The sequence below is a fragment of the Anolis sagrei genome, chromosome 6, assembly GCF_037176765.1.
Source record: "Anolis sagrei isolate rAnoSag1 chromosome 6, rAnoSag1.mat, whole genome shotgun sequence".
NCBI lineage: Eukaryota > Metazoa > Chordata > Lepidosauria > Squamata > Dactyloidae > Anolis > Anolis sagrei.
This window is the reverse complement of record NC_090026.1, coordinates 26792844-26804940: the sequence shown is the minus strand read 5'-3', so window position 1 is coordinate 26804940 and position 12097 is coordinate 26792844. Positions and strand designations below refer to the sequence as shown.

Sequence of the window (12097 nt, the reverse complement as noted above, 5' to 3'; positions counted from 1 at the left end):
TTTGCTTGTATCTGGTTAGAGCTCTTTCCATCCAAATACTGCAGTTCAACTCATGTTAATACACCAAGGATGGCCTGTGCATTATAATTGTGTGAATTTCTATATAGCCAGGAGAAGCGAGCATAGAGCAGATGTGGGAGTCTTAAATGGGCACTATAATACTTTCTGAATCCCGAATACTGGGTTGTGATTGCATGAGTAACTTGGATGAAGTATTGGAGAAATAAGAGAAATGAATGTTCATTGTGTCTGTGAGAGTGGAAATGTGCACAATGCATGTTAGAACTCTGGTTACTGAAAACTGGATTGCACAAACATCAATGCGGGTGCATTGATGTTTCTGGTGAAAGGACTTATTACATAGGACCCATTACAAGACTTAGATATATATGACATTGTAGAATCCCATATATGTCTATTTAATATAAAGCCTTTCCGGTTTCAGTGGAATTTACTAGGATGGTGTGCATATGATTGAAGTCTTTGCCCCACTGAATTCAACCACCTGAATCCTAGTTATAGTCTGGTATGGAATAGAGTCATTAAATCCACTGGATTTGCCTACTTAGATGTTGCTTAAGGGGAGTTTTCTGTGTTTGGGACTAGCTAACAGGATTGTAGACAATTGAAATATATGCTCAAGCTTCCTAATGCTGCGACCCCTTAATACAGTTCCTCATGTTGTGGTGACCCCCACCCATAAAATTATTTTTGTTTCTACTTCATAACTGTATTTTTGGTACTGTTATAAATCGTAATGTAAATATCTGATATACAGGATGTATTTGCATTCACTGGACCAAATTAAGCATAAATACCAGATATGCCCAAATTTGAATGTTGGTGGGGTTGGGGGAGGATTGATTTTGTCATTTGGGAGCTGTAGTTGCTGGGATTTATAGTTCACCTAAAATCAAAGAGCATTCTGAACTCCACCAATAATGGAATTGAACCAATCCTGGCACACAGAACTCCCATGACTAACAGAAAATACTGGAAGGGTTTGATGGGCATTGACCTTGAGTTTTGGAGTTGTAGTTCACCTACATCCAGAGAGCACTGTGGACTCAAACAATGATGGATCTGGACCAAACTTGGCACTCATACTCAATATGCCCAAATGTGAACACCGGTGGAGTTTGGGAAAAATAGACCTTGACATTTAGGAGTTATAGTTGCTGGGATTTGTAGTTCACCTACAATCAAAGAGCATTCTGAACCCCATCAAATATAGAATTGGGTCAAACCTCCCACACAGAACCCCCATGACTAACAGAAAATTTTCTTATGGTCTTTGGTGACCCCCTCCAACACCCCCTCACGACCTCCCAGGGGTCCTGACCCCTGTGTGCATGTGTTCATGTGTGTATAATAGTATTTGCTGGTGTATTCTAGGGGTGGACAAAATATGGAGCAGGGTCCAGTCTGTATGGCCCTTGCAGTGACTCTGGGCAAATTAATTCACCTTCATACTAGGCAGAGTTCTTTCACCTTGGCATATGCAAATTGTTTGTGTTTCTTGTTGTAGGTCATTGATTGGGTCTTTGTGTATGTAATGGGATTATTTCTTGGCCAGTGCAAGGACAGATTTGCTTGGTAAACTGCGTGTGGGTGTAACAGATCTCTGATGGCACAACCTGTACATGTCATCTGAGAACTGAGCCTGAAAATAGTGGAAGTTACTCCCAGGTAAGAGTGTTAGGAACTGCAACTTCTGTATATCATAAATAAAGAATGGAGAAGCAATGTGGTGTAGCAGTTTGACTTGGACTTGAGAGATTCAGAGTCTCCACTGAATACTTGTCTCCTTGATTTCGAGTCTCCTGGGTGACTTAAGATCAGTTACTCTCTTTCTGACTTATCTCAGTAATTGTGTGGATAAAGAGAAGATGACAACATTCTTGAGCTCATTGGGAGGAAGACATGAGTCTAACTAATACCTAGGTAATATGAGGATTGTGCACTATTTTTATGCTTTGTGGACATGTTAGAGCAAGCATTACATGGCTCAGAAATATACAAATTCAGTTAAAAATCCGTATTCGCACATTGCCTACTTCTGCCAGTTCTCTCTGTGGTAGCAAAACGACAATTAAAAATGAAAACGAATTCCAAATTTTATACAGAACTTTATTAGACCAGACATTGCTTCCTTTTCATCTCAGTAAAACAGCAGGAAAGAAAAAAACAGCAAGGAGACATGGAGAGTGACGCAACTCTCCATGTCACTCTGTTACATAAAAGCATCTGATTTTTGCCGCCTTTACGATTCTATCTGCTGGCCTTGGGATAAAATGCAGTATCTGCCTTGCCTGTGCTTAGCTGAGGAAAGCCAATTCAGAAAGAGATGATTTTTTATATGGAGTTACAGCTCCCTCCAATGGCCAGGTAGACAAAAAGCTTTGTTTACTCTGGTTAAATAAGTGAGCTGATATCTTCTTATCTTTCAATGTATTCAACCAATAATGTTTGTACAGATTTCTCTATTGACACATGAGGAAAGCTGGTACTCTGCTACAAGGCAATTGAGTCCTTGTTGGCTAAGGTTAACATATTTTGAAAAGAAGAAACAAGGACACATCTGCCAACTTAATATTTCAAACCACTACTTTCTGTGCTGACTTTAACTTTAAATATCCTGTAAGCTCCAAGTGAGACCTACATTCTCTAGAGTCTCCATACCCCATTTGAAAGCTAAGAAGGGCAAGCTCCGGTTTGTACTTGGATGGGATACCACCAATTAATATTAGATGCTACAGGCTATATTTCAGAGGATGAAACTCACAAAACTACTTCTGAGTATTCGTTGTCTATGAAATCCATGGAGTACATAAGTCGACAGGTGATTTGAAGCAACAGACACAAACTTCGGGTAGTTGAAAGAGGAGACACCATTCCTTAGTTGAGTTAGTCTAGCAGACAAGGCAGATCTTTCTTGTGGCCGAAACCATCCTGAAGATGGTATTTGGGCACCTTTTTCCTCTCCATCCAAGACAACACTTCTTTGGGAATCTCTAGATCCTTCAGCACAATCCTATGGTCAACGTCTGCCAGGCCTCTTCTATAAAATCATAGTGAAGGACTAACTAATGTCTAGTAAAGCATAATATTTAGAAAGTTCTATTTCATAAACACAACACTATGATGGAAGTTGGCCACAGAGCCACGACAGGAGTTCTAGAGGTTCCCAGAGAAACTCATTAATAAAATCCATGTATAGTCATATCTGCAAAAGTGAAACCCACACATGAAGTCTGACTGTAGTTACAGAGGCAGCTGATGGTTCACATTTATGTCAGGGCAGTGAGGGTCCTTCCGCGCAACCATATAACCCAAAATATCAAGGTAGAAAATCCCACAATATCTGCTTTGAACCGGGTTATCTGAGGGTGCTTCCAGACAGCACCAAATCATGGGTTTTAGTTGGGCAAACCCCCCCCCCCCCAAACCTGGGACCTGAGAAGATGTCCAGATACAGACTGTTGGTCCCGGGATTTCTACCTCTGTCGTCCACACTTGCTGCTTTGTCGTGGGATTTAGAGACCCCCAAGATGGCTGCTGTGGGACTTCCACCAGAAATTTTGCCATTTTTACAAAAAAACCAAAAACTTAAGATGCATGCATGCGAATCATTGTATAAGTTCATTCCTGGGTTATATAAAATGCAGGGCCACCTGTGCAGACAAGATGTTGTTCCAGGGTTATACATAAGTGTTCCTGATTGCTGTTATTGTGAAAAGATGTACAACGTTGACTAGGGAGTCACAGCTTTGTCCTGGCCATAGAACACGTGCCCTTCACACATTTCATGAAGTTTCTGGCACACAAACAAAGTTTTCACCTTCTATTCAACTGTCATCTTCTTTTTAGTCATCAATCAATCAGGAATAGACATCTAAAACCCGGGAACTAATCCAGTTTAAAAAATCTTGTGTTTTCCGATTGTAGGAAGATACAGACATTCGAAGATGTGGATTTTTGGGCCAGAGCCAGGACATTCCCATACCTAGGAAGGACCAGCCCTGCATAATTAAATCAACTTGAGCATTTCTTTAGTTTTTCCTGTCTAGTGCAGGCAAACTTGGCCCCTCTTTTACTAGACATAATCATCACAGGGCTCTGCATCAGGGATGGGGCGACATCGCTTTATAACGGTATGGATTTCTTCCACAACCAGATTTCTGCTGATTCCTTGTATGGTGCTTCTCTGCTGCATCCCGTTTTTGTAGTAGCGAACCACCGAGGCGGTGAAGGGAATCTCTGATTTCATTTTAATACCTTCCATTTCTACTTTGCACTCATGATTGGGCTGGACTTCCAATTCCACATCTACTGTATGTATCTCTCTCTCCGTCTCTGAAGAACCTTCAAACTGGGTAACTTGTCTTTCTGCAGAAACAGACCAACACCCACCTATGATTTTAAGGATTCCTGCAGTTAGAGTATAACTCCCATGAAGTGACAAAGAACGGCTGAAATCCCAGTGATGTTCATGATCTACTTCTTTGGACAAGGAAGCCTTTTTCTTGACTACTTTACAGTCATAGTTTCTGACTTTGCTGGCTTTTAAGGTCACAGTCTTGTTTTCATACACTCCAGACTCTGTAAAGTATTTGACACCGTAAATGTTCTGAGATATGTAGTCTTTATTAACAGTGAGGATGTTGTAGGATTTGTACCAGAACTCTGCACCATTTATTCCTATAAAGAAAGCTCCATCCTGTCGGTCAACCCCTCCAAGGCCATATTTATTTTTTGCCACGTAAAATCTATCTCCTGCACAAGTTCCTATAGCATTAGAGGGAACGCTCCCGGCATATCCTTTCTGCCATTCCAACAGTTCTAGCATATTTTCATTCACTAAAAGCCAGAATTTGGTGCTCTGATGCTGTTTCCCATCAAAAGTATAGAAACAGGACAAGCCCTCATTTGTAGTGTAGAATCCAACTCGGCAAACTTCAGTAGCGCAAATATACTCTGTCCTCTGGGCATAATCGTTCCAGAATGAGACAGCTCCTTGGGAGACATTTCCCTGAAATGGCACCCACTTCAGGCTTGTGCCACGAAAGGCCTCATTGCCCCAAGCGTCCTGTCGCTTATTTTTTTTCAAGAACCATGCTGCTTGGCTTCCTCCTTTTTCTGGGACTGCAAATACAAATTGAAAGAGATTAAGAGGTGAAACATATAATGAGAATGGATAAGAGGTAGAGTCATTCCTCCACATTTTTTCTCTCACTTTTACGGATTCTCACTAGGATTTCTAGATCTTCTAGTGTGACTCTATGGTCAAATTCCTCCAGTCATGCTGCTAGACTTTCTTTCTAGAGAAAACATTTCTCTAAAAATCTCTAGGTTTTCTAATGTGACTAAGGACCTCATCATAAAGGCCAGGCATCCAGAAGAAAAGAGAATGATAGTGGAATTAATCTGTCACCACACACACAGCTCCCTCTCGGCAACGCTTTCCCCATCACATCGAGAAAGCGTTGTCCACCTGGTGAGGCCCTGTGCTGGTTCCATTGGAGCCAGCACAACATGGAAATCCAGAAATGCTTTCACTCCAGCTGGGGGTGGGGGTGCTGCCAGAAGTTATACAATAACAACAACAACAACAAGCCATTCGAACCAAAGCCATCAAAGCCAGAACTGAAAAGTCGACAACAGATCCCAAATGTAGACTCTGCAAAGAAGCAGATGAAACAATAGATCACATCCTCAGCTGCTGCAAGAAGACTGCGCAGACAGACTACAAGCAGAGGCATAACACCGTTGCTCAGATGATTCATTGGAACTTGTGCCACAAATACCATCTACCTGCGACAAACAACTGATGGGATCACAAGCCTGAAAAAGTTACAGAGAATGAACATGCCAAACTCCTCTGGGACTTCTGGATTCAGACTGACAGAGATTTGGAGCATAATACTCCTGACCTCACAATCGTGTTAAAAAAACAAAGTATAGATTGTCGATGTTGCAATCCCAGGTGACAGCAGGATTGCAGAGAATCAACTGGAAAAGCTGACACAATGTGAGAATTTAAAGATTGAACTGAAAGACTGTGGCACAAGCCAGTCAAGTTACTCCCAGTGGTGATCGGCACACTGGGTGCAGTGCCTAGAGACCTTGGCCTGCACTTAAACACAATCAGTGCTGATAAAGTTACCATCTGCCAGCTGCAGAAGGCCACCTTACTGGGATTTGCACGCATTATTTGCCGATACATCACACAGTCCTAGACACTTGGGAAGTGTCCGATGTGTGATCCATTTCAACAGCCAGCAGAGTGTCTGCTGTGGACTCATCCTGTTGTGTTTCAAATAATAATAATAATAATAATAATAATAATAATAATAATCTTTATTTATACCCCGCCACCATCTCCCCGAAGGGGACTCGGGCGGCTAACATGAGGCCAAGCCCAAAGATACAATACATCAAAATAAAATACAAAATGCAAACAATAAAAATTACATCAGAATAAAATACATACAGTAGCAAAATAAAATAAATAAAGCAAATTGACATAATAAAAAATCGAACACAATGGGCAGGCCAAATGGACGAGGTAAAATGATAAAACCCTGGATGAGATAGGAATAGAAAAAGTATAATTGAGAGGAGCCCAAAAAGGATGAACAGTGGGGTTAGGCTTTCAGTTTAGGATGGGGGAAAATGTGATGTCCTGTGTGGGATTCGTCCATTAGACAAGTTGAAATTCATCCTTTCCGGTGAGATCGCCAGTGTTCACCATCCAGTGTGGAAATTGACCATATGGTCATGGTGAAAGGTACAGAATTACTAGAGTTGTTCCTTGGTAAAAAGAAAACGAATAGCCATTTCCTTATTTTTGATGTTTCATTTTCTTGGGGATCCTGTGTCTCTAACCCCAGTAGTTTCAAATGTGAGTTCTTAAATACATTGAAAGCACCCAGAACACATCAGAATTTGGAAACTAAGCAGCTCTGGTTAGTACTTTGATAGGAGACTGCCAACAAATACCAGATACTGTGAAATGAAGGAACTGGCAAATCACATTTAGTATTTTTTTTTGCCTAAGAAAATCCCATTATTTTTTCCTGTGTTTTTTTTTATATTTTCCATCATGCCATTGCTCCAGCAACTGATAAAAAGGCCTTCCTCCATTGCTACAGCTTGCCCTGACATGTTTTTATGCCCTTTCATCTCTGGATAGAAATTTTGGCTAACATAAATTGTGAATGATCTTTCCTTGATGCCTCCAGGGCCATCCTGGAACGGTTTAACTTCAAAAATAAGAGAAACAAAGAAAAACACCAACTAACAACCAGTCATAGAATCATAGAATCATAGAATCAAAGAGTTGGAAGAGACCTCATGGGCCATCCAGTCCAACCCCATTCTGCCAAGAAGCAGGAATATTGCATTCAAATCACCCCTGACAGATGGCCATCCAGCTTCTGTTTAAAAGCTTCCATAGAAGGAGCCTCCACCACACTCTGGGGCAGAGAGTTCCACTGCTGAACGGCTCTTACAGTCAGGAAGTTCTTCCTCATGTTCAGGTGGAATCTCCTCTCTTGTAGTTTGAAGCCATTGTTCAGTCAATGAGGTAAGCATAAGACTTACTATAAGACTGAAATTCTCTTACTCCTTCAGGCAACAATCAGTTAATTCCACCAGGGCCCACCTTCCTCCTGTAATAGCCAACTTCTTCCATTGTCATTTAGTAGCCAGTATGGGGTGGGGGGAAATACTGGAGAAGCAGAGTCAAAAGGTAATTTTCAACTGCTGTCCATTGGAGTTCCAAGAAGCCAGATCATGCTGTATCTGGCTACAGGGCTATTTCCTAATGCTTCGCCAATGCTCCCACAGATGTGCAATCTTAGTTCCTCATTTTAGAAAGTAGAGACAGCCCTCCATGTTTGTGGGTTGACTTTTACAGGTTTGATTACTCACTGATTTCATTACTCAGAGATTTGCAGGTTTGACTATTCACATACCCCGAGATGATCCCAGGGGCAGAAATTTAGCCCCCAGATTCATTGTAATTGCTTCCCCTTGCCCAAAGATGTCTTGCCCTAGGTGGATCATATTATGTTATTGGTAGGGCAGGATTTCAGCCACAACTGTTGTCAGATCTTGCTTTGGCTGTCTGATGGGCATATTGCATGTAGTGCCAACACAGGGCTGGAATCTAGAGCTAAGCAGCACGAACTGTTGATCACGTGAAGGAGGGTAATGAATCTGCGCTAAGTTCTAGTGTGAGATTTAAAAGAGCTCTTCCAGATGCAAGCCTTGGTCCCCCTAATAAATGACCCAGAACAGATCTTCCACCCTAGTGACATGAAAGCCACCACTGACCTTTGTCAATGCCAAGTAATTTTGATACATCACCTGATATCACCGGTGGTCTTTTTTCCACAGTTCTCCTCAGAATTGTAAGAGTGACGTTCACACCAGAGTTCCAGTGTTCAGAGGCAATTGAGGGAATTAGGAGAATGCAGAGCAATAGGTGCATCTGAAAGAAGAATAAACAAACCAGGAAGACACTTTAGTTTCATAGCTTGGAAACCCTCCACCATTAAACAATTGGTACATTATTCAGAGGTAAATTCCCAGTAAGAAATCCTGATTTGGAAAACCCTTGAACTTGCTACTGTCCTACTTTTTTGTTAGATTTGCCATATTTGGCAATGAGGAAATGCTGGAATGTATTTACTAAGCTGGATGGAAATACAACACTGCTGGGATATCATAGGCGTTGCATCCTGGCAGTAGAAACAGAAACATAGGCACAGACTAACATGCGGTGAAAATGGGTGTTGGACATTAATACTTATACGAAATCAATTATTGCTTCATTTTTGACCAAGATATCAGTGGTGGGTGGTAGCTCCCATGTCAGCGGTATGAAGAATGGTTCCCTCCCCCCGCACCCCCAAGGTTTGATTGGAGGCATGCATAGTCCCCAATCCATTTTGGAAACAGAGTTCTGCAATTTCGGAACTACTTTGCAGTGTATATTAACACGTTTAGTAGATTGACTACTCTGTTGTGATGTGCTGTCAATTAGTTCCTGACTTACAATAACCCTGAGTAAGTTTTCCTGACAAAATTAGTTTAGAAAGAGTTTGCCTTCTTCTGAGGTGGAGTATGATGGTTTTCAACTATGAGAGTGTGAGTTCCCTATATTCACCCAATGGGTTTCTGTGACCAAATGGAGATTTGAATAATTATTTCTTAAATCCTAATCCATTTCTACACTAGGCCAGTTAGCCTGGTGTAAATGTGCTCTCAGAGTAGCCACTGTCCACATGGGACTACATTTGGCCTGTCACTTCCTCATGTAGCTCTTGTGCCATCATGGCCATAGAGCTCTACCTGAGCTCCTATCCAGCATGATCTCCTTTGCTGATGTCAAAACAGCACCAATATGATCTGATAATCAGTACAGAGTACATGATGGTGGCATGTCCAGTTTGGACAGTGGATTGTCCTGAACTGAACCAAACCTCATTCCACTCTTTGGACTGCCCTGAAGTCCTGAGGATACTCCAGAAGATCAAGCAAACTCTGGAGTATTGCCTGGCTTTGGCAAAAAAAGAACAGAGTGTTGAAAGGCAAGAAGTCTATTACATGACAAAAAAGTACTGACACCCTCTATTCTCTCTGCTATTGCATTGATTCTGAACTTTCCGAATGCTCGGACTGGGAAATGGTAGTAGCGGCAAGGGTTGATTGACCCCCTGAAGTGGCATGGGTGCTTCTCTCTCTCTACAGAATGATCCTCGTTCTTTTCTACATCAAAATCCATAATTTTGGCCTCCAAACTTGCCTTCAATTTATACATGAGGCTAATTTTGTACATGAGTATACAGTCCCTGAGTTACAAACATCTGGCTTTCAAATTACTATTAGTTAAATGGGGGTGAAACAACAGCCAGTGAGAGAATTTCGGATTTATATATGGCTAACAGTGAATACTATTTTAAATGGATTTCAATTTAATTTTAATTAATATTTTTACCTATTATGTAATTGTTGTGTTTTACTATGTTTTGTATGTGAGGGCACTGAATTGCTGCCACAGCCGCCCTGAGTCCCCCTCCAGGGGTTGAGAAGGGTGGGGTACATATGTTGGAAATAAATAATAATAAATAATAAATCTACCACTAGGAAGAGAAACTCACTCCTGAAAGAGTCATCATGGGGAAAAGGTATCCACTGAAGCTTTGCAAATGAAAATAACATCAACAACATCATCAACAATATCAACAACAGCTTACCTTGCAACTCAGAGTTGCTGTGTACCCATGGTTCTTGGAGTTTGGGAGGTCTGCCTTCCCATCTTTTAAAGTATATAGCCAACTAATTGGGATGTGTGTTTCTGCATGTAGATCTCATGTATGATGTTGGTGAGGAGAAAGTTCAGTGTCCAAGGGACCAGCTAGCTGCTTGCTTTGTTTTTAGCATGAATTTTTAAAACACTTTTCAAATGCTGTTAAACTTGTATATAACAAAGATAAATGGAACCACGTAAACAATGAGTCAACACCATCCCAGCCCAATATTTACAGCAAACATTTATGTAGCCTTTGAAGAAATTTTCTGTTTTGTATAACAGCAAAGTGTCATGTTTAGGGTATGAGTGTGTACTTTATATCAGTGAAACAAATGAAATCCAAGCTGAAAGTAGTTGTGATTTTGTGACTGCAGTTTATGAAAAATGCATGATTTTTTGGGGTGAGGTGGAATTATATTATTAAGCCATGGAAAAACTCCCTTTGGATCTAAAAGCAGCCAGTGTACTACAAGAAGCAAGCTAGATTAGGGAGAGGTAGTTAGAGGTGAGTCTTAAGACTTAAGATCAAGGATCCCAAAAGACCAAGACTTAAGCCAGTCCATGAGCAATCAAGGGAGTTCACCAAGGATAAAGGGGGGTAGGGTGGAGTGGGGTGCAGTAATGAGTTCTCCACAGTTCCAAAATGTATTTCAAGAAGTCTATAGTCATGATAACCAGAACCACGAGAAAAAGACTTAAGCAACTTAAGATCAAGGATCCCAAAAGACCAAGACTTAAGATCAAGGATCCCAAAAGACCAAGACTTAAGCCAGTCCATGGGCAATCAAGGGAGTTCACGAAGGATAAAGGGGGGTGGGGTGGAGTGGGGTGCAGTAATGAGTTCTCCACAGTTCCAAAATCTATTTCAAGAAGTCTATAGTCATGATAACCAGAACCACGAGAAAAAGACTTAAGCAACTTAAGATCAAGGATCCCAAAAGACCAAGACTTAAGATCAAGGATCCCAAAAGACCAAGACTTAAGATCAAGGATCCCAAAAGACCAAGACTTAAGCCAGTCCATGGGCAATCAAGGGAGTTCACGAAGGATAAAGGGGGGTGGGGTGGAGTGGGGTGCAGTAATGAGTTCTCCACAGTTCCAAAATCTATTTCAAGAAGTCTATAGTCATGATAACCAGAACCACGAGAAAAAGACTTAAGCAACTTAAGATCAAGGATTCCAAAAGACCAAGACTTAAGACCAAGAATCCAAAATAAAGCCATAAGCATTGTGAGTAGGGAAAACCTGGGAGCCCAAGCAGTTGCAAACCCAAAGAACTCACCTTTGGAGAGCTATAGTTGTCCATCTTTCAGACACTAGAATGGCTGTGGATCACTGTTTCTTGCTTAAGCCTCAGCAATCTCTGCTTGTCTTCCGGGCAACATGCTGCAAAGGTCAGGGCTTCCTCCTTGATATCTTCCGATTGTGGCTGATGTGGGGTCCTGTTTTCCTGAAGTTCTCCATCAGCTGCATCTACCACATTTTTTTTTTCTGATGGGCCAATCAGTCTGGAGCCAGAGGCCTTTCTACATCTGAGTTTTCCCCAATAGATTCTTTAGATTCCACAACCAGAGTCACTCCTGTAAAATCCAAACCAGGCAAATAAATTTTGTTTGGACTTTATCAGAAAGAGTTAAACTTTGGCATACACCCACTTCCATGTTCCCAAGGTTGAGTGGGCTTGATTGCTGTTTACTTAAAGATAAAGCTGACCCCTCCTCTTGCTTCACCTTGAGATTGCAAACGCATTGGAAGTGTAGTTTAATTTTGGCTGAT

The 12097-nt window shown here is 41.4% G+C and overlaps 1 protein-coding gene across 1 annotated transcript; it reads right to left on the bottom strand.

The window, feature by feature from the left end:
• Window positions 1–3446: 3446 nt before the first annotated feature.
• On the bottom strand, window positions 3447–11938 carry LOC132779427 (natterin-1-like). Its single transcript, XM_060783123.2, has 3 exons — window positions 11604–11938; window positions 8374–8497; window positions 3447–5145 (listed from the first exon to the last, which is right to left on the bottom strand). The coding sequence occupies exons 1-3, from the start codon at window positions 11625–11627 to the stop codon at window positions 4097–4099; spliced, it is 1197 nt and encodes a 398-aa protein (XP_060639106.2). The 5' UTR covers window positions 11628–11938; the 3' UTR covers window positions 3447–4096.
• Between the last annotated feature and the right edge of the window lie 159 nt (window positions 11939–12097).

Bases quoted from the DNA above. Each gene is read 5' to 3' on its own strand.
- LOC132779427 (XM_060783123.2), bottom strand. From the start codon at position 11,627: ATGGACAACTATAGCTCTCCAAAG. The intron at 8,498-11,603 runs GTGAGTTCTTTG...TTCTTCTTTCAG, and splicing joins ACAACTATAGCTCTCCAAAG to ATGCACCTATTGCTCTGCAT. The intron at 5,146-8,373 runs GTGATGTATCAA...TTGTATTTGCAG, and splicing joins AAGACCACCGGTGATATCAG to TCCCAGAAAAAGGAGGAAGC.